This window comes from Brachycentrus maculatus, unplaced genomic scaffold, assembly GCF_059751285.1.
Source record: "Brachycentrus maculatus isolate JH-2025_06_01 unplaced genomic scaffold, ASM5975128v1 h1tg000368l, whole genome shotgun sequence".
Classification (NCBI taxonomy): Eukaryota; Metazoa; Arthropoda; class Insecta; order Trichoptera; family Brachycentridae; genus Brachycentrus; species Brachycentrus maculatus.
Window position 1 is genome coordinate 269,065 of NW_028281117.1, and position 24,685 is coordinate 293,749.

The window sequence follows — 24,685 nt, forward strand, 5'->3', positions numbered from 1 at the left end:
TATATATATATATATATATATATATATATATATATATATATATATATATATATATATATATATATATATATATATATATATATATATATATATATATATATATATATATTTCATTTTTGCTTTTAGCACCAGTTTTAAATGCTGAATAGGATCTATTTCTCCCTTCTGTAAGTCGTAATAGGTATGGCACACTGCTCGAAGACTTAATATTTATTAAAATATTTAATTAAAAAAATATGTTTTCAGTTTTAAAAGGTAGTGGAAGACTATCCCATTTCATGGGAACCTCAACACTGAAGGAATGTTTACCAATTCTTTTGCACTGGATGCGAGCTGGTAAGATAAATTTCTAATAAAAATAAAAATATTTTTTTTTCATTGACCGCCTTCATGATGTAATGCTCAGCGCATTTGTCTTCCTTGCTGAAGAGGCCGGGTTTGATTCCAAGGGAGTGTCAAAATAATATACGTAATCCGCTTAGGCTAAGCTGAAAATATTTTTATACATACATCACAGCCGATTATTTTGAAAACGCGTAAACTTATTAAAGCTATATTTAAATATTTTTATAGACTATATCTGCCAAAAAATAAAGTAAATATGGGTAGGTATCTGGGAAGATGTTTTTATTTATTTAATTATTTCTATGTATGATTTGTCTATGTCATATTATTGTCAATGGATCTGGGTGACAGCAAAAACTGTCAATTGCATGTCAAGGAATGTGAAAAACAATCCAGGAATGCTCCTATAGTGCATGTGAATATTTCAATTTATTTTATGTAAGGATGGATAGCAAAGAGGGAATAGCAGGACTTTTACTTCATAAATCTGAAAAGTTGGAACAGATATGTCGAGTTTGTTTGACAGACAGCAGAGAACAATCTAAATCTCTGTTCGAAGAGTACGATTCCAGTAGTATCGCTTCTATCCTGATGTTGTGCGCGCGAGTGCATATAGTCTGGCAGGACGGATTGCCGGATATCATCTGCGCTCGGTGTTTAGGGGACCTGGAAGCCGCTAACAGTTTCAGGGTCAGGTGTGAACTTGCAGATGCATTTTTGAGGAAGTCTAACAGCCGCACTGGCCAGCTTCACAAAACTATACAGCAATCTAAGGGACAGGGAACCTATACACAGAGCGAAGTCAAACAAGAGGTGTTCTGTGTTGATTGGGTCAAATCCGAGTTGGAAGAAGTTGTTGGTGAAACAGAAGGTGATCCATTGATAGAGAATACCCCATTAGTCCTAACCGAGGTCGAGACAAACAAGAAGAAATTAAAACATGAATCATTTGAAAATACACATGCCACGTTTGAAGGAGAAACATCGGAAAGTGTGTTAGATATTATGAAAAATGACAACAGTCAAGATGATGTCGACATTGAAAGTGTTCCGGAATGCAGCAACAGTAAGTCTTCTGCGATGAAAAATAAATCCTTCATTTGTAAAATATGCGGCAAGGCTCTGAGTAGTAAGAAATACCTAGACAATCACACACTTAAGCACAGCGAAGATAAGAACATCGTGTTGGGAAAAGTTACCGGATACGGAAAGGATAGGAAATTCTACTGTTCCGAATGCCCTTACTCCACCCCGCGGCGACACGACCTGGCCTACCATTCCAGAACTCACACCGGAGAGAAACCGTACAAGTGCGATGTGTGCGAAGCGTGCTTCGCACAGCACTCGTCGCTGTCCTCCCACAAGAAGGTACACAGCTCCGAGAAGAACTACACTTGCCCGGTGTGCGGTAAACAGTATAACAAAAAGGGAACTCTACAGCGGCACATACGCACCCACAGCGACGCTCAGTATCGTTGCGAAGTGTGTGATAAGCCGATCAAGACAAAAGGGAACCTCGAAATCCATATGAAGCGACACCTCAGGATCTGCGACTTCAGATGCGAGCAGTGTGGCCACGCTTTTGTTTCAGCAGCCGAACTGTACAGCCATTCGAAAAAACACGCAAACAGACACAAAACGTTCGAGTGTCACATTTGTGGGCGTAAATTTACAGCTAAAAGTTCTTTGGCTTTCCATATCCACAAACACACGGGAGAAAAAACTGTTAAATGCGACCTCTGCGAATATTCCACTTACAATATTCACTCTTTGAGAAAGCATATGGTAAAACATTCTGGGGAGAAAAAGTATACGTGTCCAATTTGCGAGAAGAAGTTTATTCATAGTTCTTCTGCTAATCGGCACATGAAGCGAAAACACAATATAAAGTATTATCAATGGATCGATCACATTGACAGGCGAGCCGTCAAGGGGGGAGAATAGTTAATGATTATAAAAATTTATTTAGTTCAGACCAACCAAAATGTGGAATACTCTTACTTAAATTATTAATAAAACACTTGCTTTTTACCACATGAGTATTAATTATATTCTTATGACTGTCAGAAATGAAGACTCTAAGAAGCATATCTGGCAAGAGTCTTCTAGACAGAATAAGGAACGCCAGGATAAGGCAAATATGCGAGTTCGTAGATGTTGTTAGGTGGGGAAGGCAACGAAGGAAACAATGGTATGCGAGGAGAATGGAACCATCCGGACTCCCCTACATTGCACTATACGGCCAACCCTAAGGTAGACAACTCCCAGGCAGACCACCAAAGAGATGGCTCGACAGCTGGGAATCGACATCGCAGGAGACTAATCCCTCTTAAAAACAGGCCACAAGGCCTACACCAAGTAGAAGAAGATGTTTCGGAAGCTAGGGATGCTTCCAAGTACGGGTTCCTGATAATACAAACTGACAACCAATTTTAAATGTCTTAAGAAATGTCCAGAAGAAAAGTAAAAGTTAACTACGCTACGTAGTTAAAACTTTAACCTCCATATGTAATCGATGGCCTGAAAGACAGAGAATACCCTCGCTTCATGATTTTTACTGATTTAGATGGTATATTAGATATCCCAGCAGAGATTAACCATCTTTTTATACAAAGGAAATAATGGTAGGCATTCACTGGGCTTACGACCTGGCATTGGTTGGCTTAAGTGATCATAAATAAAAATAAATAAATGCTATTAAGTTTACCTGATATAATTTTATTTCAAACTGTTTTTATTTTGTACAAAAATTGAAAATATCATTTATCTAAATGTGGAAATATAAATTAATACCTGTTTTTTTGTTGTGTTGTTTTACTTATTTATATTAAAACTTTACCAAACTGTTCTGGTTTACAACTGATATTTATAGCGTAAACACCACCTTTGGGTGATGTTTGAGCACGCTGATATTCTGCAATTTTTCAATATTTTTATTTTACAATAACGTCTATGCTTCATAAAATGGTGATGAATGTTTACTCGATTCATTGAATATAATTCAACTTGATTAGTGTAGTAACACTAAACTTGGAAAAAGTTGTTTTTAAATTGCGGATAAATTTGTGTATGTAAAAACCTGAGCACCACAAGATTCCAGTTAGAGATTGCTGATTTCATTCCAACTTGTTTCCAAAATCAATGTTGTTGAGCTTTTTCGAAAATATAATAAATTTTATTAAATACGAATTTGAATTACATCAAATATTTTTTAATTTTGAAATAAAAACCTTTGTGGGGTATACGATACACCCACCTTGAATGTTTGGAATTTTGTTATCTTCCTTATTAAAAAAAAAAAATTATATATGTATTTACTTCCAACTATTTCCTCCAAAAACTAATATATGTATTTCATGTTTGGTGCTGCCAACTGAAAGTTAGGGGATATTGGTTGATCTAGTGAGAATTTTGTGCATATTTCTTCTACAACTGTTTTCTGCAAACATAGTTTTCTTTACAAATAGTTTTATAAATAACAGTTTAGTTTTATATTATTTTTTCATAGTTTTTATAAATAACCTTACGAAAGGGTAGGTAGGTATTTTGTATGATATTATTGTCTATGGATATAATGGTTTATTTTTCATGACATTTGATAATGACAGCTGGGTGACAGTAATCTGTCAAAAACTTACCGATTTGTTGCAAAATACACATTTCGTTGGGAATTAAAATGTTTATATCCCGTAAAACAAATAAATAAAAAATGCTCAAACTGTTCATGTGAATATTTCAATTGAATGTTCAGGATGGATGACAATGAGGACATAGCAGAACATATACTAAATAAATCTGAAAAATTAGAGCAACTTTGTCGGGTTTGTTTATCAGAAAATACAGAACGATCTAAATCGTTGTTCGAAGAGCACGAATCCAGTAGTATCGCTTCCATGCTCATGTTGTGCGCGCGAGTGCAGGTAGTCTGCGAGGATGGCTTGCCCACTATCATTTGCCCTCAGTGTTTAGGGGACCTGGTGGCCGCTAACAGCTTCAGGGTCAGGTGTGAACTTGCCGATGCACTTCTGAGGAAGTTTCGCAAAGGTGCTAGCCACACGGTCCAGATTATCCAGGAACCAGTGGGACAAGCAACTCGCGAAGTGATTCAAGTGAAGGAAGAGATGCCTTGCGAGAAGTGGATTAAAACTGAATTGGGAGTTGACAATTTCGATAGTGATAATCAATACGATCCGTTGATTAATATTATCTCACTAGTAAAAACCAAAGTTGAAGGTAATACGAAAGAATCGAAAAGTGAACTATCAACAAATTTAACAGATGTAATTTCTGGGGGAGAGAAATCAGCAAGTATATTAGATATTGTGAAAAATTGTGAATTTAAAGATTATGTCAATGCTGACAGCAACTCGGATTGCCGGACGCACAAGAAGCCTTCTAGGAGAAAAAATAAAACAAACCTATTTATTTGTAACATGTGTAACAAACCTCTGAGTTGTAAAAAGTCCCTAGAGAATCACTTGCACAATATGCACAGTGAACGCAAGAAGATCAAATTGGGGAACACAACCGGGAACGGAAAGGACAGAATATTCCACTGTTTGGAGTGCCCGTACTCCACTCCGAGGCGACAAGACCTGGTCTACCACTTCAGGACTCACACCGGAGAGAAGCCATACAAGTGCGATGTGTGCCAAGCGCGCTTCACCCAGTCCTCATCTCTGTCCTCCCACAAGAAGGTGCACAGCTCGGAGATGAACTACACTTGCCCGGTGTGCGGGAAACAATTTAAACAGAGGTACACGTTAGAGCGACACAAGCGGATCCACAGCGACGCCCTGTATCCGTGTAAAATCTGCAACAAGGGAATCAAGAATCCCCAGAACCTGGTCATCCACATGAAGCGACACCTCAACATCCGCGACTTCAGTTGCGAGCACTGCGGCCGCACCTTCGTATCGGCAGTCGATCTGTTCAACCACGCCAAAAAACATAACACTATCAAGAACTTTGAGTGTCACATATGCGGGCTTAAAGTTAAAACCAAGAGAGCTGTGATTTCCCATGTTCGCACACACACGGGGGAGAAAACTGTCAAATGTGACCTCTGCGAATATTCCACTTTCAATGTTTACACCTTGAGAACGCACATGAAGAAACACACTCGTGAGAAAAGTTACTCTTGTCCGGTCTGCCAGATGAAGTTCATTCACAGTTCTAGTGTCAATAAACACATGAAACAGATCCATAAAGTAGAATATAAATGGAACGATCATGTCGATAGACGAATCGTTAAGTAATTTCTGCTTACACACAAACTGTTAATATTTAAAATCGTTATTTAAATGTTTATCGCTTAGTGTTTAAAAAAAATATACACGTGAAAATATGTATTTCATGTTTTATTGTCTTTGTCTGCATTTGATACATCTTCTTCTAACCCTCGTTTGCATTCAGTGGCGCGTAGGGTACTGATCAGTGGAATCTTGATCATCATTATGTAGAGGTAAGGTATTTATTGATTTGGCGTTTTATTTGTAGAACTCTATTATTTTAATTTATGTATTAATTTTTAAATCAAACACAGATTTTTTGAGTCTACTAAGTTGTATTTTATTTTTAAAAAACACACAAAAATTAATATTGTGACAATGGTTTTGCTTAGTTATGGCATTTTCTAACAAATCGCTCACTCCTTTCAAGAACGTCATAAATCAAAATACTTGATTTTTCAGGAGAACATTTTTAACGTTCAAAAATATAATACAATGTATTAAAAATAAATATCAAGCCACTTACTGAACTTTTAACTGTGCAACAGATCTTTTTAGGTAAAACCTGAAGGTTTTTTCTTCATTTGAAAAATATTTAGTTTATTTAAAAAAAATAATTAAACAATACCTTTTCTTCAAAATGCAAAAACAACACTTTCTACCCTGTAGCGGGTAAATATTAACTTAAAAATATGCCTCTTTTGCTGGGATATAGTATATTTTCTGGGCATTCCGAAAATATACACAACTGAAAATTGACGATTTTTGATTTATGACGTTCTTGAAAGGAGTGAGCGAAATGTAGAGGTAAGGTGACTAATTTTGAACTTTAGGCGAATTTTTAGTTACATTTTACACCGAGCAGAGGTGATTTCATTGAATTACTGTATTGCAGATCCTGCAGTGAAAGTTTTGATAGCAATGACTTCTACTATGAGGGCTCGCATAGTTTTGTGTTTAGTGTAAGTGTACCTGTGGGATGAAGAGAGTTGGTAGTGAGGAAATTCACCCTTCTGTTCATATCATGTAAGGGAGGAATTCCTGAACAGACAGAGTAGATTATTGGGACAGTGAAAATTTTAAAGGATGAGTAAATATTAATTTGATTGTTTTCTTTTAATTTTCTGCCACCTCGTGGTCTTTCATTGATTCATTAATCAACCAAAAAATAATTATAAAAAAACCATAATTTTCCATTAAAATCACTATGTCCTGTGTGCAAATTTGATAGGAATGTTTGTAAGTTAGAAATAACTGGTAATAAGAAATATATAATAATACAAACACAGTTAATCAGATTAAGTCACATTACCAATCACGTTGACTATTTTCTTCAAAACGCATCGAATATAAAATGTCTTTTCTCATTTATAAATTAAAGTTTAATTATGCATAATTTTTCCTCTTAGTTGATCCCTCGTTTATGAGGATTTTTTTTAAGTGGCGGGCCTGCACAGGAAGAGAGTCGCGTCCAATAGAGAACTGTGGAAGTCCAAGAGGGATGTCTTTGTTCAGTACTGGACACAAGAAGAAGGTTGAAGTAAGTATATGAGGATTGTGAATTCTCGAGACAGCATGATTCCTTTACTTATTTCTCAGTGCTGTCACAAATGAATGTCCTTTATTTGGTCCTATCAGCGCATAAGAAATCTCTCTGTCTTTCGCTCTGTTCACGCTGCAAATACATATTTCAAATATTTATCCGAGCAAATTCGCCAAGGGATGTGTTATTATTTAAGTATTCTTCTATCAGTATAATCGCCAACTCGGTAAGTTATCTTATGAATTCGCATCATATGTTTATTGATATGACAGTTTCTTTTAAACTTTGCATCGCACATCGGGCAGGAGTACTTCCTTTCCTCAGAATGAGACAACATGTGCATGCGCAAAGCGGGGTTATCGTAGCATCTATAGTCGCAGAGTTGACATTTAATATTTTTTTCCCCTTGATGAATCATCAGGTGCCCGATCAGAGACCGTTTAAGCCGAGTTTTATGTCCGCAAAAGTCGCATTCGAACTTTTTCGGGTCGGTGTGCATCTTGGTATGTATCGTGAGAACAGATTTATCTACGAAACAGCGCCCGCAAATTTCACATCGGAAATTACGAATGTTCATGTGGCGTTTAATGTGACCTCGCAGAACAGTCTGGGAGGCGAGCTGCTTCCCGCAGATTTCGCAAGTACATACTTTGTTTGCCTTTCTGTGAATGCGAGTGTGTTTTCTGATAGAAGCTTCACTTTTTAACTTTTTTCCACAATCGGGGCAAGTGAGGAAGACTGGATTACTATGAGTAAGTCTTTTGTGTTTGTATACATATATTAAACTAGTGAATCCGGCGTTGCAAACGTCACATTTATACGGCTTACGGCCGATGTGCCATTGCAAGTGCACATCGAAGCTGCTTTTCTTGGTGAAACAAACGCCGCAGAATTTGCACGTGTACGGTTTGTATTTCAAGTTTTGAGACATGTGGGCTCGAATTTTGAAGAAGTCTGAGTTGGTCGGGTACGGTTTGTCTACCGAGCAAAATATCTTGTGGACTTTCAGGTGGTGGGAGTTGGGGAAGCTAGCTTTGCAGATGATACATGCTAATGTTTTGGGTTTTGTGTGAATACTGAAATGCGAAATAAGTTGAAAACGATAATCGCACGAGAAGGAACACTGGGTACAGGTGAGTCTCTTATGTTGAACAGAAATAAGTTTTGATTCAACTTTATCTCTTTGTTTTTTGCCACTTCTTGGTGAAATATCGCATATTTCACCGATATTTCTTTGGTGGTCTAAATTGTTGGCGGGAAGGCTCGATTCATTTTGCCCCGAAGATTTCACGGACTTCTTTTCCTCGGCAAGTTCAAGCGTTGGAGTCTCGAGGAACCCGTCGTATTGTGTATCACTATTGACGCTGTCATCTTCTAACTCGGGTTTAATCCACTTTTCGCACGCCACCTCTTCCTTCACTCTGTTCTGTTTGCGTGTTCCTTGTCCTTGCTGAGTAGTCTGATCAGTCTGGCTAGTACCACTGTAAGACTTCCTCAGAAGTGCATCGGCAAGTTCACACCTGACCCTGAAGCTGTTAGCGGCCTCCAGGTCCTCTAAACACTGATTGCAGATAATATCGGGAAAGCCATCCTGGTAGAATATCTCCACTCGCGCGCATAGCATCAGCATGGAAGCGACACAAGTCGACTCATTGTTTCCGTCAAAAACACATCTTGAATGTTTTATGTTTTCTGTCAAACAAACTCGACAGATCTTTCTAGATTTTTTAAGTAAATATTTTGTTACACGGATTTTTTCGACCATATCTTTAGACATATTTTGAGCCTTTGATATTTTAAAACCAAAATAAAAAAATATGATTATGTTGTCAACAACACGTCAATCAGTTACCTCCTCAAAAGTCAAAACAAGTTTGACATTCACGGATAATCTTGTTTGACAGAAGTAAGAGACAATTCCATAGATTATGCATTTTTGTTGAAAAGAAATCCACTAAAGTTGGAATGTTTCGAAACATTGATGAAAAATGCGGTAAATTCAAAAAGACAAATGCGTTTGTATTACCCAGAGTCGATTATTGTGTAACACAGTTCTACCAAACAATAAAATGACTCTTCTGCAATCAGTGTTTATCTCTGCAGCAAGACTGATTTTTGGAATTTCAGTCAAATATTCCCACTTCCTCACCAACTACACTGGTGCTTTCCCGAAATGGCAGAGAGTTCTGTCTACTCATTTATAAATCAATACATAATATGGCTCCAGGGTATCTAAAAGAGCTTTGTATTCCAGACGGATTGGTGGATAGACATCTCACGCTTCAATCAATTCAATAACTGCTTTGAGTAAAGTGATCTAACGGCTCACAACCTGTGTATTAAATTTGACGAGCGTGCCTTTGCTGTTAGGAATGGATGGCATGGAATGCTCCTCCATCAGTAGTCAGAAATTATGAGAATCAGATGATCTTTAGAGAAAAAACTAAAAACGCATCTGTTTGTGAAATAATTTCCATAATCTAATCCATTATTTTCCAAAAATGGCACTATATAAATTATCCAAAATTATTATTTTTATTATATCAAAATCAATCGCCCGGAACACAGAGAGCATGAAAATACTTAAACCTTTTACCTTGTTGGAAAATTTCTGCATACAGCATAAGACACCAAATAAGGTTTGGTGATCTATATTACGGATTGTTTCGGTGATTCCTGCCGTGAATTAAGAAAAGGTGTAAATCAAAAACTTCTCGGAATGGGAACAAATTATTATCTACTAAAAATATTTTCCATACAACTGATTTTTTTTTTGAAAACCATTACACCAACTTGAGAAAATAACATCAAATCATTTTTTTTAGTTCAAGACTCGAAGCTAGGATCTGAGGATGTTGCGCCCGTTACTTTACCGATTGAGCAAAGCAGTCTGTGTTACCTTAGTCGAGAATCAAATCAAACTCTAATGTAAACACTTTTTGGTCTGTATTGTGTTTAATTGGATACATGAAACCTTCACCATGTCCACAGATGGCGAAACAACACAATGAATGCTTCACTCCGTCGGTACAGCAATGAATACCATATCTCAAAGTCCCGGGTTCTAATCCCGGAGTAGGCAAATACTTTTTTCAGGGAAATAATTATATCATATTGTTGTAATCATTTCCTGTATTGATGATTTGCTTTAAATAAAGTGTTTGGTATTTTTAACTATCGGTTCATACGCAGATAAATATATGAAAATAATACAAATCTCGATACAATATTTTTATTTAAAAAATATGATTTCATTATTTGATCATTCGTCTGTCAGTATAATCACCCACTCTGTAAGTAATCTTGTGAATTCTCATCATGTGTTTATTGATGTGATAATTTCTTTTAAATTTGACATCACAAATTGGGCAAGAATATTTCCTTTCTTCGGAGTGAGACAACATGTGTTTTTGCAGCGCGGGATTGTTGTAACAGCGATACTCGCAGATCTGACATTTGATATTCTTTTCTCCTTGATGAAGCATCAGGTGACCGATCAGCGCTCGCTTCATTCGGGTCTTGTGTCCGCAGAAGTCGCATTCAAATTTCTTGGGGTCAGTGTGCATCTTGGAGTGTAATGCCAGATCGGCTTTGTCTACGAAACTGCGCCCGCAAAATTCGCACCGGAAATTACGAATATTCATGTGGCGCTTGATGTGAATTTGCAGAATACGCTGGGATGAGAGTTGCTTGCCGCAAATTTCACATATGTTAGCCTTGTTGTGGATATTCATGTGGCCGTTGAGGGAATGCTGATTTTTCAATTGTTTTCCACAATCGGGGCATTTGAAGTCATTTACACTTCTATGAAGGGCTTTATGTTTGTGCAATTTAATGTAGCTAGCAAAGCGGGTGTTGCAAATATTACATTTGTGGGGTTTCCCGCCAGTGTGCCTTTTCATGTGCAATATGAAACTGCTTTTTTTAGCATAGCTGACATTACAAAATTTGCATCTGTACGGTTTATCCTCGGTGTCTTCTAACTTGAGGGTCCGGAATTTGAAAAGCTCTGAATTTCTAGGATACGGCTTATCCGCTGAACAGAAAATCTTGTGAACTTTCAGGTGATGAGAATCGGGACAGGTAGCTTGGCAAATGTCACATTTAAAATATGTCCATCTCGTGTGAACTCTCAAATGTGAAATAAGTTGAAATCGATAATCGCATGAGAAGGGACACTTGGTGCAGGTAAGTCTTTTATGTTTAACGGGAATAAGGGATTTGGATTGAACTTTCTTGCCGTGTTTTGATTTACTACTACTTGGTGGTGAATTATAAATTTTATTGAGGTTTGTTTGTGTTGGAGGCTTATTATATTCTATGTCTTCATTGAGTTCAAGTACTGGATACTCAACCAACGGGTCACTTTGACTATCACTGTCCATGATATCTTCCAGCTCTGGTTTTACCCACTCGCAGGGCAGCTCTTCTTTTACTCTGCCCTGCGTTTGTGTTCTCTGTCCTGTTGGTCGCTGAATAGTCTGGTCAGTCTGGGCAATGCGGCCGTAAGACTTCCTCAGAAGTGCATCGGCAAGTTCACACCTGACCCTGAAGCTGTTGGCGGCCTCCAGATCCCCTAAACACTGCGCGCAGATAATATCGGGCAGGCCATCCTGGTAGACTATCTGCACTTGGGCACACAACATCAGTATGGAAGCGATGCAATTCGATCCGTTGTTTTCGTCAAATACGCATTTTGAATGTTTAATATTTTCAGTCAAACAAACTCGACACAGCCTTCGAGATTTTTTGACCATATATTTAGTTATATTAAATTTCTTTGACATTTTTAAACATGCGTTTCATACGACGATTTTTTGGGGTATTTTTAATAAAGCTATGATATTCTAATCTTCCTGTTCCACATACAATTTTGAAGTTCTATTTATTACTTGTTTTATGCATTGTAACAACCGTTGCAACCGTTACTGCTATTCCATAGTACGTAGTATTTGTATTAAAATGAAATTTTTGTAGCTCTAAGTCTATATACTAGTATATAAACAATGTAACTATTGAAAAATTAAACAAATTGAAGTTGTAAAAAACAAATGTTTATTCAATTTAAATTTGTAAATTAAAGTTTTTAATGACAATGACGTTCAGTAGGATACCATAGAATGCGATGAAAATTGACATATGAACTGTCAAAAATGTGAGAAGCGTTCGGTTGCATTTACTAATCTCATCGCGCAGATTCGAATTCACATTTTTTTTCACGTTCCTTCATATGTCACTATCCCACAACGCCTTTCTCAATTATTATAGTGGTTGTCAAAATCATTATGTTTAAAAATGTTTTTTTTTCCGTTAAAAATCGTAAATCTCCTAAAATTTTTCAACAATTGATTTGAAAATTTGACACAACATCGAATACGCCGGTGTTTTTGTACCTATGACAGGTAAAAACATGATATAAAAAATAATAACTCGACACTGGCTAGAACACTCAAAATGGGTGAAAAGAAGAAGATGATATAAAAAAATGAATGGCAGCGCTATCTGTTGAATAAAACGGCATAACTGAGCATTGCTCATGGCGGACAGTATGCTTCATGATGTTACCCACAAGAATCGTGAAATTAAACAAGTTATATATTCCCTTTTCTTTCTTTTCCATTCAATCAGACTGAGACATAGCGACGCATGACCGGTATAAATAATATATTATATTATTATAAAGCTAGTAATATATTATGAATATGTCAAATAAAAATAATAATTTATGTAGCGTAATTTTTGTAAAATACTTTGATCAAAGTGTAAATTCTGCGATTCAATTAAGTCATAAAAAATTGTAAAAATCAATAACTAATAAAAACAATTTTTCAATTCAATTTTAACAAATGTATTTTCTTAAAAATCAACTATTACAGAGTATTCCATGCCACCAGTCTCGCAACAGCCAAGGCATGCTCGCCAAATTTATAGCGCTGTTTGCAAACTAGTAAGATCACTTTACTCACGGCAGTTGTAACTGAATGAAGTATAGGACATCTATCAGATAATTCATCCGAGGTGCACACCTTTTTTTGTATTTACATACTTTGTAACCATATTATGCATTGATTTAAACATTAGTAGCAGACCATAACCAATGTAGAATATATCCAAATCCTGGATCTATCCCTCTAGGGTTAATTCTGAAATTTTCAAGATAAGTTTGAAATAATAGCAAATTCCAAACATTTTTCCCATGTGATGGGCAGTGTTTTTAAGAAATTAAGAGAGCTCTTTTAGTTTTTATGGATATGATAATAATAATCTGTAATTTTTTGGATTCTAATACTTGAATATATAATTATTAAACAAATTACACCTATAAAATAGTACTACTCTTGAGGTAGTATTGCATGAAAATGACACTGAATTAATTTGACTCAAACGGCTTTTTAATTCCAATGGCTATGACTACATATTAAGTTGTGGCATTGGTTAAATTGGATATGGAACCAATTTATTTAGTTTTGCCTCTTTTTTGATGTACCTTGCAAATTAAAAGTGCCAAGAGATACTCAGGAGATTTATTTTTTGCCCTAGTTGTCACCCAAACAGACCTCTCCAGCACATTTAAGGGGTAACCGCCATAATCAGGAATTACTTATGTACACTATAAGCCTCAGAATTAAAACAACTCAAATTTTAGCATTATTTTTGTTCCATATTATAATTAAATTAAATAATAATAATAAATAATCTGTTATAAATGTCACAGCCGATTTGAAATGCGGTGATTGGGTTAAAGATAAATAATAAATCATTTTTTAACTAATCGACGGTCGGTGCAATTATTAATAAATTTATAATTTTCTTTGTGAATTTGCAACATATGTCTCTTGATATGATGACTATACTTGAATTTTACATTGCAAATCGGGCAAGAGTACTTTCTTTCTTCGGAATGAGATACCATGTGATTTTGTAATTCGGCTTTGATGTAACACGTATAGTTGCAAATTTGACATTTAAAGTTTTTTTCCCCTCCGTGGCGCATGATGTGGCTGACTAAGGACTTCTTGTGTTGGGTTTTATGTCCACATATGTCGCATTCGTACTTGGCGGGTTCCGTGTGCAGCTTGACGTGGTACACGAGATAGGCCTTGTCCGCGAAACAGCGCCCGCAAATTTCGCACCGGAAATTGCGGATATTCTTGTGTCGCTCTATGTGGGCCTGGAGGTAATTTGCGGATGAGAGTTCCTTCCCGCAGATCTCGCAAACGCATTTTTTTCGATAGGATTTGTCGGAGTTATAATGCGACTTGCTCATCATGTGGACCTTCAACCGGTCGGCGTTAGGGAATGTAATTTGGCACATATTGCATTTAAAATGTTTCTGTTCTAATTGAACAAGTTTTTGTTCACATTTATCAGGTTTCTGTTCAATTTTAACGAGTTTCTGTTCATTGTGAATTCTAAAATGTATATTAAGTATGCATTCGAAATTAGATGAGAATGAACACTTGCTACATGTGAATTTACGATTTTGATTTCCAGCGGTAGGATTGGATTGAATATTCTTATTACTTGACGGTAGATTAATTAGATCTCCTTCTTGTTGTAGAGTTGAATTGTTATTTTTCATTTTGAGTTTATTATGTTGCGATGTGGCGCTTTCATTTACTGAAGATTTATTTGTTTTTAGTCTTGTCAGTTTAACTTCAAATGAAGAATCCTCAATCAATGGATCACTTTGCGTATCATCTTCTTCCAACTCGGGTAAAGTCCAGTTCCCACAAGGCACTTCTACCTTCACTCGGCTCTGTGTGTGTGTTACCTCTCCCGCTGAATGCCAGATAGTGTGATCAGTGCCGCTGCAAGACTTCCTCAGAAGTGCATCAGAGAGCTCGCACCTGACTCTGAAGCTGTTGGCGGCCTCCAGGTCCCCTAAACACTGAGGGCAGATTATGTCGGGCAAGCCATCCTGGCAGACCACCTGCACTCGCGCGCACAACATCAGCATGGAAGCGATACAACTAGATTCGTACTCTTCAAACAGCGATTTAGACTCTTCAGCATTTTCTGTCAGGCAAACCCTACATTGTCGTTTTAACTTTTCCGATTTGTTTACTAAAATCTTAGCTATTGGTAATTTGTCACTCATTTTGTTTGATTTAATCACTGACTTTTAATTAAAGGCGGTAAATAACAACAAATGGTTGACCAAACGTATTTACAGTAGTTAGGAAGTGACAGTTCACTGACAGATCATTAAGAAGTGTCAAATAAATAATAATAATTATGCAGTAATGTTGCCAACCTGTACAGATGGAAAATCGTTACCTACGTTTACGAACTGTCAGTTGGGTTTTGTGTATAAAATACTCGTATATGGATTGGTCCGGTATTGGGTCACCTGTCAGTAATCGTGCGTAAACATCAAGCGAAATATATTCTTTACATCGGACGTTATATTTTTTTTGAGTTATACATATAGAAATTTAAACATTCATACCAAACATGGGTAAAGAATTGTACGTAAAAAAATATTTGGTTAAAAAATCTAGAAAGCTGTGTCGAGTTTGCTTGACTGAAAATATAAAACATTCTAAATGTGTGTTTGACGAAGAAGATAACGGATCCAGTTGTATCGCCTCTACGTTGATGTTGTGCGCGCGAGTGCGGATAGTCTGCCAGGATGGCTTGCCCGATATCATCTGCGCTCGATGTTTGGGGGACCTGGAGGCCGCTAACAGCTTCAGGGTCAGGTGCGAACTTGCCGATGCCCTTCTGAGGAAGTTTTGCAGTGACTTTGGCCAGACTGACCAGACTTTCCAGAATTTCCAGCGACCAGTGAGACAGGGAACACACAGACAGAACGGAGTAAAGGACGAGGCGGTCTGTGAGTGGATTAAACCAGAGTTGGAAGATGAAAATGTCGTTAGTGATTCACAAATTGATCCATTAGATGAGATTCCGGGACTAGAAGAATTACAATACGAGAAATCTCCGAAACAAAGCGAATTGAATGTTTCCTCAAATAAGTCGACAGAACAAAATCTTCTTGAAATTTGTTACTCACGATCTTGCAGTGGTAAACCGATACATGATAAGAAAATTGAATACAAATCTTCTACTCCCATTGAACGCAAAAGACTCACCTGCACCGAGTGTCCCTTCTCTTGCGATTATCGTTTTGAACTTATTTTGCATTCCAGAATTCACACCAAATCTAATATTTGTAATATCTGTAAAACTGACTTCCCCGATTCCCACCAACTGATAGACCACGAGATGTTTTGCTCTGTGGAGAAAACTCTCAAATGTAATAAGTGCCAAATTTGTTTCACCGACCTCAACCAGCTTAAACTCCACAGGATATTTTGTACAATAGACAAGCCTTATAGACGTAACAATATTCGAGGTAGTCTTTCCAATTCTGACTGCCGGAAATCAAAAAAAGAAAAGGCACGGAGCGCTGAAGACAAACCGTACAAATGTGAATTCTGCAAAGCTAGTTATGTAAAGAAAAACAGATTAATATTCCACTTGAAATGGCACACGGATAAACCTCACAAGTGTGGCGTGTGTAATGCTCGCTTTACTAGCTTTCTCAATTTAAGTAAACACAATAGACTCCACAGAAATGCCGACAATTTTGATTGTTCCGACTGCGGAAAACAATTCAAGAATGAAGTTATTCTTAACAGACACAAGCGCATTCACAGCAAGGCTAATATATGCATCTGTGAAATTTGCGGTAAACAGCTTTCGTGTGAACGCATTCTGCAAATTCATATCAAGCGTCATATGAATATTCGTAGCTTTCGCTGCATATTTTGCGGGCGATGTTTCGTGGACAAAGGGGATCTCGTCTACCACGCCAAGATGCATACCGACCCCAAGAAATTTGAGTGTGACTTCTGCGGACATAAAACCCGGCTCAAGCGAGCTTTGATCGGACACCTGATGCTTCACCAAGGAGAAAAAAAAATTAAATGTCAGCTCTGTGACTATAAATGCTACAACAATCCCGCGTTGCAAAAACACATGCTATCTCATTCTGAAGAAAGAAAATACTCTTGCCCAGTTTGTGATGTGAAATTTAAAACCAATTATCATATTAATAGACATATGATGCGATTTCATAAGATAGCTTATCGTGTCGGTGATCATACTGAGAGACGAGTCGTCAAGTAATAAAGCTGGTTCCTCAACTTTTGTAAATTTATTTTTCACGGGTGATATTGTCTTTATATTGTTTCAAGGATTTTTTTTTCTTCAAACTTTGGTTCTTTTTTAGTATTTCAAAATCCATGTATTCATTTATGTTTGTTATTACAGAAAATGAGCAACATACGTTAGGAGTTGAACCACAATTGGTTTGGAAAATTCAAAAAATTGTCTACCATTTAGCAATGTTATACTTTTTTTATGATATTATGGTGTTAAAAAAGTGAAATAACATATAATGATAAGGTTTTTTCACAAATAAATACGGTTATTTTTTGATATTCTCAGTCCTTTCTGTCGCCAGTCAGCGCCTCTGCATCCTTTATAGTCAAGTCATAATTCTGGCGAGAACAGCCGACGAAACGCCACCAGTGAAAGGTGCCACATATTGACATGACATACAATTAAAAAATTTCAATCAAATCAATTTAGCCACATTAACAGGAAAAGGAAGGATTTTTTTATCTGCTATTGCTTTGAAACTTTTTGATTATAAATCTTTGTTTTATTTGTAATCTTGAGTGTATAATTTAATTTTTGAGACTAGATACAATGCTTTAAATAAATCGGTATTGTCCGCCTCTGTAGTGTAATGGTCAGCATGCTAGGCTACTGTACTGGAAGTCCAGGGTTCGATTCCCAGGGGGTCAAGATAAAACTGCGTTAATTTATTATTAGATTAAAACCAATATTTTTAGCTTTTCCACTTTTTTATTTGACCAGCGACCGGGTTTCGTCGTTACCGACATCATCAGACCAGTCTGATGATGTCGGTAACGACGAAACCCGGTCGCTGGTCAAATAAAAAAGTGGAAAAGCTAAAAATATTGGTTTTAATCTAATAATAAATTAAAAATGCAATTCCATCACGAAGTGTCAGTGGATAATATAAATCTATTAAAACTGCGTTTATATGATGCAGTGCCCTATGCAGCACTGGGTGCGGATAAGGATTTGAAGAAGATGTAAATACACTATGTATGTGGATGGATAGATACTACGTATGGAGATAGTATCTATCCATGAAAAAGAGAAGGCAAAGTGAATACTGATTTAAGAAACAGTAAAAATAAAAGTATAATGTATATTTGAAGCACTAACTTTGTGATTTTCCATTTTATAATTAAAATGTAACTTTGTTCTAAAATCACCATAAATATATATTTAAAATCACTATATTTATAATGACTTTAAAACAAAGTAACATTTTAATTATAAAAAATGAAAGTGTTTAAACACAATGTACGTGATTAATTTTTACATACAATAAAACAAGAAGTGTAAAATATATTTTATTTAACAATTCTTCTATCTATATGATCGTTGACTTTGTATAAAATGTGGTGTACTTGTGACATGTGACTGTTAACACTGCTGCTGTGACTAAACTTCAGCTGGCAGATTGGGCACATGTAATTTTTCTCATGCGTATGCTTTCTCATATGTGCCTTCAATCCGAATTTGTTATAAGCCATATACTCGCACAGCTCGCATTTGAAAGTCCTTTCGCCCGTGTGTCTCTTGAGATGCGTTACCAGAGTTTGCTTGATTCGCGTTTTAAATCCGCAAACGTGGCACTCAAATTTTTTATTAACGCTATGTTTTTGTCTGTGATTGGCCAGAGCTATTGCGCACACAAAAGTGTTTCCGCAATCTTCGCAACTGAAGTCGCGGATGTTCAGGTGTCGCTTTTTGTGGTTCTCATAACTGGATTTTGTCTTAAGTCCTAGTTTACATATTTCGCAGGTGAATTTCTTGATGTTACTGTGGACCAGTCTGTGTTTGATTAAAGTGTTCTTGTGTTTGAATTGTCTCCCGCACTCGGGACACGTGACGTTCATCTTGTCGCTGTGAACAGTTTTATGATGATCTAAGTTCGACGCGTAGCCGAAGGAGGCTTGACAGATATCACACACGTAAGGCTTCTCTCCGGTGTGAGTTCGGGAGTGGGAGATCAGGGCCGGTGCGCGGGGAGTAGAGTAAGAACATTCGGAACAATTGAATCTCCTGTCCTTTCCACATCCGGTAACGGTACCGTACTTATTTATTTTACTATTTCTGTTTTCGTGGTGGATCGCGGACATGTGGTTATCTAATAAAGAACTGTTTTTAAGAACAAGGCTACATAATTTACACTCGAAAGATTGATTAAGTTCTTTGTCAGTACTATTATAACATTTAGTATCGGGTAAGTTTTCAATTTTAAATTTCTCATGTCCTTGGGAAGTCTCTGCTGCAGTTTTCAAAGTCTTACATTCCGGATGTTTAACTTCGGATGTAGAATTCTCAACCAATGGGTCATATTGTATATCATTATCGACATTTACATCTTCCCACTCCGCTTTGATCCACTCGCAGGGTGCCTCTTCCTTGACTCTGCTCTGCGCGTGTGCTCCCTGTTCCGCTGGTTGCTGGATAGTCTGATCGGTTTGGCCAGTGGAGATGTGAGATTTCCTCAGTTGTGCATCGGCAAGTTCGCACCTGACCCTGAAGCTGTTAGCGGCCTCCAGGTCCCCCAAGCACCGAGCGCAGATGATGTCGGGCAAGCCGTCTTGGCAGACTATCTGCACCCGCGCGCACAACATCAACATGCAACTGATACTACTGGATTCGTATTCTTCGAACAGGGATTTAGATTCTTCAGCATTTTCTGTCAGGCACACCCGACATTGTTGTTTCAACTTCTCCAATTTATTTACAAAAAACTCAGTGACCGGTTCATCCTTGCTCATTTTTGTAAATACAAGAGATAAAATAAATTATAATTCAATTCGTAAAATTTTATCGAAAGCTTTCGAATTTGTTTTTGCTTATTTAAATGGTATTAAATGTAACCGTTTCAAAATGACTTATTTTTATTTTAGTCTAATAATTAATACAAAAATTAACGACAAGCCAAATCATCACTGCTCCAACTAAACATTGTACCTTCTAATGCGATTTTCCCTGATCAGATAATTTATTTCAAGTTAGAAACAGAGTATAAACGTAACGTTATTTTGTTCATAATAAATTACATTCGAAAACGTAGATAAGCACGAATATTATAAAAAATTTAAACGTCAAAATTATGCCATCTATTAAAATCCATAGACAATGTGCGATAATAAATAAAAAAAACAGCTGGACTCAGGAGTGGTCATGAAAAAAAACCTAGAAGTAGGTACCACATGTTTTTTTTTATCTACTGTCTATTTTTATCTATTTTTATCACATGTCTATTTTTATCACATGTCTATTTTTATCACATGTCTATTTTTATCTACTGTCTCGTGAGACTTCTTCATCTATGTTGAGATATCAATAAAATCTTAATTAAAGTTTGTTTGATTTTATGGCTAGTAGAAAACGAGAGTTCTCCCATTTCCTTTCTCCGCTTTCAGAATTTATTTTAAATGGTGAGGAGTATTCACACGGAGGAATATTAGATTTTATACACACTACAGTTTTCGTTTGAACTTCTGGAGGGGGACCTAACTTGGGAGGATCCAAAAGAACTGGCATTCAACAAAAAAGTTTGGAGGCAGTTTGTGGACGTTGTATACAAGTATATACTATTACTACTGTACTACAATCACGCCATTTCTCTGCAGGGTTGCCAGAAATAATGTAACGCCACGCTCGTCCGTCCTGACATACACTTCTAGCTTTCGTCACATACATTTATCAATTCGTATATGCTCTCCGGTACTATAAGTAGACTTTTGATACGTCCAGATTTGAGGTTCTGATTGCCATTTCTTTTTTGGCCGACCTCGTTCTATTTTCCTGTAACATTTGCCCAATATACTTATAAAGTCATTGTCTTGTTATCCATTTGCTTCACCTGTCCATGCCACATTAGATAACTTTATCCTCTCAATTATCTCTAATTCAGCCTTACATTCCTTTCTAATATCTTCATGTTTAGTTTTGTTATATACTGATTATCCACACATTCATCTGAGGGAACACATTTCATTGGCGTTCATTCTGCTTTCTTTTTCAAACAGAATTTAAAATAAGAGCATCTCGAATACATACCTACCCATTTTTGTTTTCGAATGAAATTTACCTTTCTAGTTCGAATTAATAAAAAATCAGAATGCAGAATACACACGTGTGCTGGCAGACTTATTTTGACGTTTAGGTATTTTATTTTTGTATTTATTCGCTATATGGGTATATGTAGTCTTGTACATACTATACATATTAACTTTATAATTATACAATTAGTTAATCTGTGTTAGTTTTATCTACAACGATGGCACATTTACTGGGCATTTTTATTATTTGACACTAATAGTAAATATGTAATATTCGTTTCACACCATACTATATTTATATGGAACATACAAAAATCAGTGCTAAAGCAGTTTAAAAACATCGCTGATAATTTGGTCCATGCATTATTAGTTAAATATATTAAGATTTCGCGAAAAATTTAAAAATGCTTTTTCATTTTAATTTTAACAGGAATATTAAAAAATGAATGACCAATTACCATTAACTAATATTTTAGTTAAGAAATTCGAAAAGTGTAAACAACTATGTCGAGTTTGCCTCACAGAAAATAAAGAGCAATATAAACACCTGTTTGAAAAATACAAAATCGGTAGTATCGCTTCCATGCTAATGCTGTGCGCGCGAGTGCAGGTAGTCTGCCAGGATGGCTTGCCGGATATCATCTGCGCTCCGTGCTTGGGGGACCTGGAGGCCGCTAACAGCTTCAGGGTCAGGTGTGAACTTGCCGATGCACTTTTGAGGAAATCTAGTGCCACTGGGCAGACGACTTTCCAGCAACCAGCGAGACAGGAAACACCAACGCGGTGCGGAGTGAAGGAAGGGGATCTTTGTGTGCATATTAAATCTGAGCTGGAACATAATACTGCTGGTGACACACAATGTGAATTGATTGAGAACATCCCATTAGTTCTAATCCAAGTCGGGCCCGAGACAAAGGAATTGACCGATGAATTGTCGCAAATTGCAGATGTTGTTTCCGAAGCAGAGAAATCTTGTAGTATGTTGAATATTGATAAAAATAATGAAGTTGTTATTGATAGCAACCTAGAATCCAGCGCCACAAAGTCTGTCGGAAGGAAAAATAAAATAAAGTCCTTTATTTGTAAAATATGCGGCAAGACTCTTCATAGAAAAAAGTCCCTAAAGAATCACACGCACAAGGTGCACAGTGAACCCGAGAATACTGAATTGTGGGATACAAGCGGGCATGGAAAGGAAAAGAGATTCCACTGTTTGGAGTGCCCGTACTCTACCCCCCGGCAATACGACCTCGTGGCTCACACCAGAACTCACACCGGGGAGAAACCATACAAGTGTGACGAGTGCCAAGCGCGCTTCACTCAGGCTTCATCTCTGTCTCACCATAAGAAGGTACACAGTTCGGAGAAGAACTTCACTTGCCCGGTGTGCAGTAAACAATACAAACAAAATAAAATTTTACAGCGACACATATGGATACATACTGACGCACCACACCGCTGCGAAATATGTCATAAAGCAATCAGAAAACAAGAAAACTTTGCAAACCATATGAAGCGACACCTCAACATCCGTAACTTTTGTTGTGAGCGATGCAGTCGCACCTTTGTATCGTCTAACGAACTCTATAACCATTCTAAACAGCACACACTAAAAGACAAAAAATTTGAGTGTCACACTTGTGGAAGTAAATTTACAGCCAAGAGTTCTCTAACTTCGCATATCCTCAAACACACGGGAGAAAAAAACGCAAAATGCCATCTCTGCGAATATTCCACTTACAATATTAATATTTTGAGAACGCACATGAGAAAACATACTAGGGAGAAAAGTTATTCATGTCCAATTTGTGAGAAGAGTTTTATGTACAGTACTTCTGTTAATAGTCACATGATGCTACAACATAATGTAGATTTTAAATGGCGCGATCATGTTGATAGAAGGGTTGTTAAGTAACCTTTGTTCCTATGGTCATTTATATTTATGAAATGCGAGTTTTTCCATGAGTTGAACCTAATATTACCAAGGAAATATGATTTTTTTGAACTACTTTATATCTGTATCTGGAAGCATATATTCAAGTGCTAAAATATTTCTACGCATTTGAGGTGCTTACAGATTTTTATGAAAAAATTGAACAGACCCCCTGACCGTTCAAATGTAATTCAAGATGTCTCAAAAGACATGAAGCATCTTTTTATATAAAGGTATTATGAAAGTCTGTTCATTTACAGTACTTATGTGCCTTATGTATAACATTTTCGTATACTCTATTCAATAGGGCCTATTGGAATGTTATTCAGTATTTTTTCTTTGCAGATCAAGTTTTTGATATCAAATCTATCAGATACTAGAAATACACACTATACAATCGAATATGTGGACTGATTAAATGATCTTGCTTGAATGATCAAACCAAAAATCAAATTATGCAACAACTTCTTTTGTCTATTCTCTGCGATTATATGTATAAGTTTTGTCAGTATGTGTCCCTTAGTGAGGGTTTACATTATGGTTTGTAATTTGTGATTACGAAAGGCAAAGAGCCCACAAACTAAATTTCACCCAAATCATATGGAAATTACCTAACTATTGGAAAGTGGTAAACAAGACCATAAAAATTCCAATGCCTACGCAATAATAAATCTGATATCGTTTTGGGTACTATAAAAGGAAGATGAATCAAGCAACCGCATGATCAGTCAGTCATCAGCGAATCAAGAAGACCGTGTTCGACAGTTACGTCACTGGGCCGACATTTCACGCAGTATAGTACAAAAGTGTCCAGTTAGTTGTAAACTTCTTATTTTATTTGTAACATAGTATTAATAAAGTTGTGTGAATCAAAAATACATTTTCTTTGAAAAGGCAACTAAATACGACGTCGCAACAATTTTATTATTACTTATTGATACATTGCCCCTTTTTCAGCTTTTAGAGACAACAGCTGGTGGCGCAATGAAGGAGTTTAGGTGAGGACCTACACGACAGAGGATCTGTGATGTACATATAATATAACAACTACAGGCGAACCTCAACTTTCACACATGATGGGTTCCAGAAAACGTGTGCGGAAGTTAAATGTTCGAAAGTAGAGGGATGTAAAAAATAAAATAAAAAACCCCAAAAACTGTACTTTAAAATTTGTTTTTATCAAAAATTAATAAGTACATATTGAATAAAAATTTTATTTTCTTAATAAACTTGTCAAGAGTTAGTTGTATTTTACTATTTTTTTCTTTTCTTCATACAGAGTTCTGTAACATTAAGAACTATTATGGATCGCCTATGCACTTGAGATATCGCTCACTCCTTTCAAGAATGTCATAAATCAAAATACTTGATTTTTCAGGAGATCGTTTTTAAAGTTTAAAAATATAATAGAATGTATTAAAAATAAATATCAAGCCAC

General features: G+C 36.6%; 7 protein-coding genes across 8 annotated transcripts; 3 read left to right on the forward strand and 4 right to left on the reverse strand.

The window, feature by feature from the left end:
• Positions 1–704: 704 nt before the first annotated feature.
• LOC148303443 (uncharacterized) lies at positions 705–5,680 on the forward strand. The gene is made up of 3 exons (XM_088269950.1): positions 705–2,288; positions 3,954–3,963; positions 4,089–5,680. The coding sequence occupies exons 1-3, from the start codon at positions 790–792 to the stop codon at positions 5,601–5,603; spliced, it is 3,024 nt and encodes a 1,007-aa protein (XP_088126076.1). The 5' UTR covers positions 705–789; the 3' UTR covers positions 5,604–5,680.
• A 1,482-nt stretch (positions 5,681–7,162) lies between these two features.
• LOC148303444 (uncharacterized) lies at positions 7,163–9,000 on the reverse strand. The gene has a single exon (XM_088269909.1). The coding sequence runs from the start codon at positions 8,894–8,896 to the stop codon at positions 7,307–7,309; it is 1,590 nt and encodes a 529-aa protein (XP_088126035.1). The 5' UTR covers positions 8,897–9,000; the 3' UTR covers positions 7,163–7,306.
• A 1,341-nt stretch (positions 9,001–10,341) lies between these two features.
• Positions 10,342–12,262, reverse strand: LOC148303445 (uncharacterized). The gene has a single exon (XM_088269913.1). It carries the CDS (start codon positions 11,904–11,906, stop codon positions 10,374–10,376), a length of 1,533 nt encoding a protein of 510 aa, XP_088126039.1. The 5' UTR covers positions 11,907–12,262; the 3' UTR covers positions 10,342–10,373.
• A 1,463-nt stretch (positions 12,263–13,725) lies between these two features.
• On the reverse strand, positions 13,726–15,336 carry LOC148303446 (uncharacterized). Its single transcript, XM_088269914.1, has one exon. It carries the CDS (start codon positions 15,218–15,220, stop codon positions 13,877–13,879), a length of 1,344 nt encoding a protein of 447 aa, XP_088126040.1. The 5' UTR covers positions 15,221–15,336; the 3' UTR covers positions 13,726–13,876.
• A 110-nt stretch (positions 15,337–15,446) lies between these two features.
• LOC148303447 (uncharacterized) lies at positions 15,447–17,273 on the forward strand. Its single transcript, XM_088269908.1, has one exon. It carries the CDS (start codon positions 15,577–15,579, stop codon positions 17,254–17,256), a length of 1,680 nt encoding a protein of 559 aa, XP_088126034.1. The 5' UTR covers positions 15,447–15,576; the 3' UTR covers positions 17,257–17,273.
• Positions 17,274–18,568: 1,295 nt separating this feature from the next.
• LOC148303448 (uncharacterized) lies at positions 18,569–20,388 on the reverse strand. Its single transcript, XM_088269934.1, has one exon. The coding sequence runs from the start codon at positions 20,019–20,021 to the stop codon at positions 18,582–18,584; it is 1,440 nt and encodes a 479-aa protein (XP_088126060.1). The 5' UTR covers positions 20,022–20,388; the 3' UTR covers positions 18,569–18,581.
• A 1,043-nt stretch (positions 20,389–21,431) lies between these two features.
• On the forward strand, positions 21,432–24,490 carry LOC148303449 (uncharacterized). Of its 2 annotated transcripts, none has more exons than XM_088269931.1 (2): positions 21,432–22,665; positions 24,205–24,490. In XM_088269931.1, exons 1-2 carry the CDS (start codon positions 21,757–21,759, stop codon positions 24,247–24,249), a joined length of 954 nt encoding a protein of 317 aa, XP_088126057.1. In that variant the 5' UTR covers positions 21,432–21,756; the 3' UTR covers positions 24,250–24,490. The 2 variants fall into 2 exon arrangements, 1 of the variants encoding a protein (XP_088126057.1); XR_015838489.1 differs by lacking the exon at positions 21,432–22,665 and adding an exon at positions 23,933–24,060 and having other exon boundaries at positions 24,205–24,406.
• Positions 24,491–24,685: the final 195 nt, after the last annotated feature.

Coding starts and splice junctions, on each gene's coding strand:
- LOC148303449 (XM_088269931.1), top strand. CDS start 21,757: ATGAATGACCAATTACCATTAACTAATATTTTAGTTAAGAAATTCGAA. Junction 22,666..24,204: donor CTCTGTCTCACCATAAGAAG/GTACACAGTTCG, acceptor CCCCTTTTTCAG/CTTTTAGAGACAACAGCTGG.
- LOC148303447 (XM_088269908.1), top strand. CDS start 15,577: ATGGGTAAAGAATTGTACGTAAAAAAATATTTGGTTAAAAAATCTAGA.
- LOC148303444 (XM_088269909.1), bottom strand. CDS start 8,896: ATGTCTAAAGATATGGTCGAAAAAATCCGTGTAACAAAATATTTACTT.
- LOC148303443 (XM_088269950.1), top strand. CDS start 790: ATGGATAGCAAAGAGGGAATAGCAGGACTTTTACTTCATAAATCTGAA.
- LOC148303448 (XM_088269934.1), bottom strand. CDS start 20,021: ATGAGCAAGGATGAACCGGTCACTGAGTTTTTTGTAAATAAATTGGAG.
- LOC148303446 (XM_088269914.1), bottom strand. CDS start 15,220: ATGAGTGACAAATTACCAATAGCTAAGATTTTAGTAAACAAATCGGAA.
- LOC148303445 (XM_088269913.1), bottom strand. CDS start 11,906: ATGTCAAAGAAATTTAATATAACTAAATATATGGTCAAAAAATCTCGA.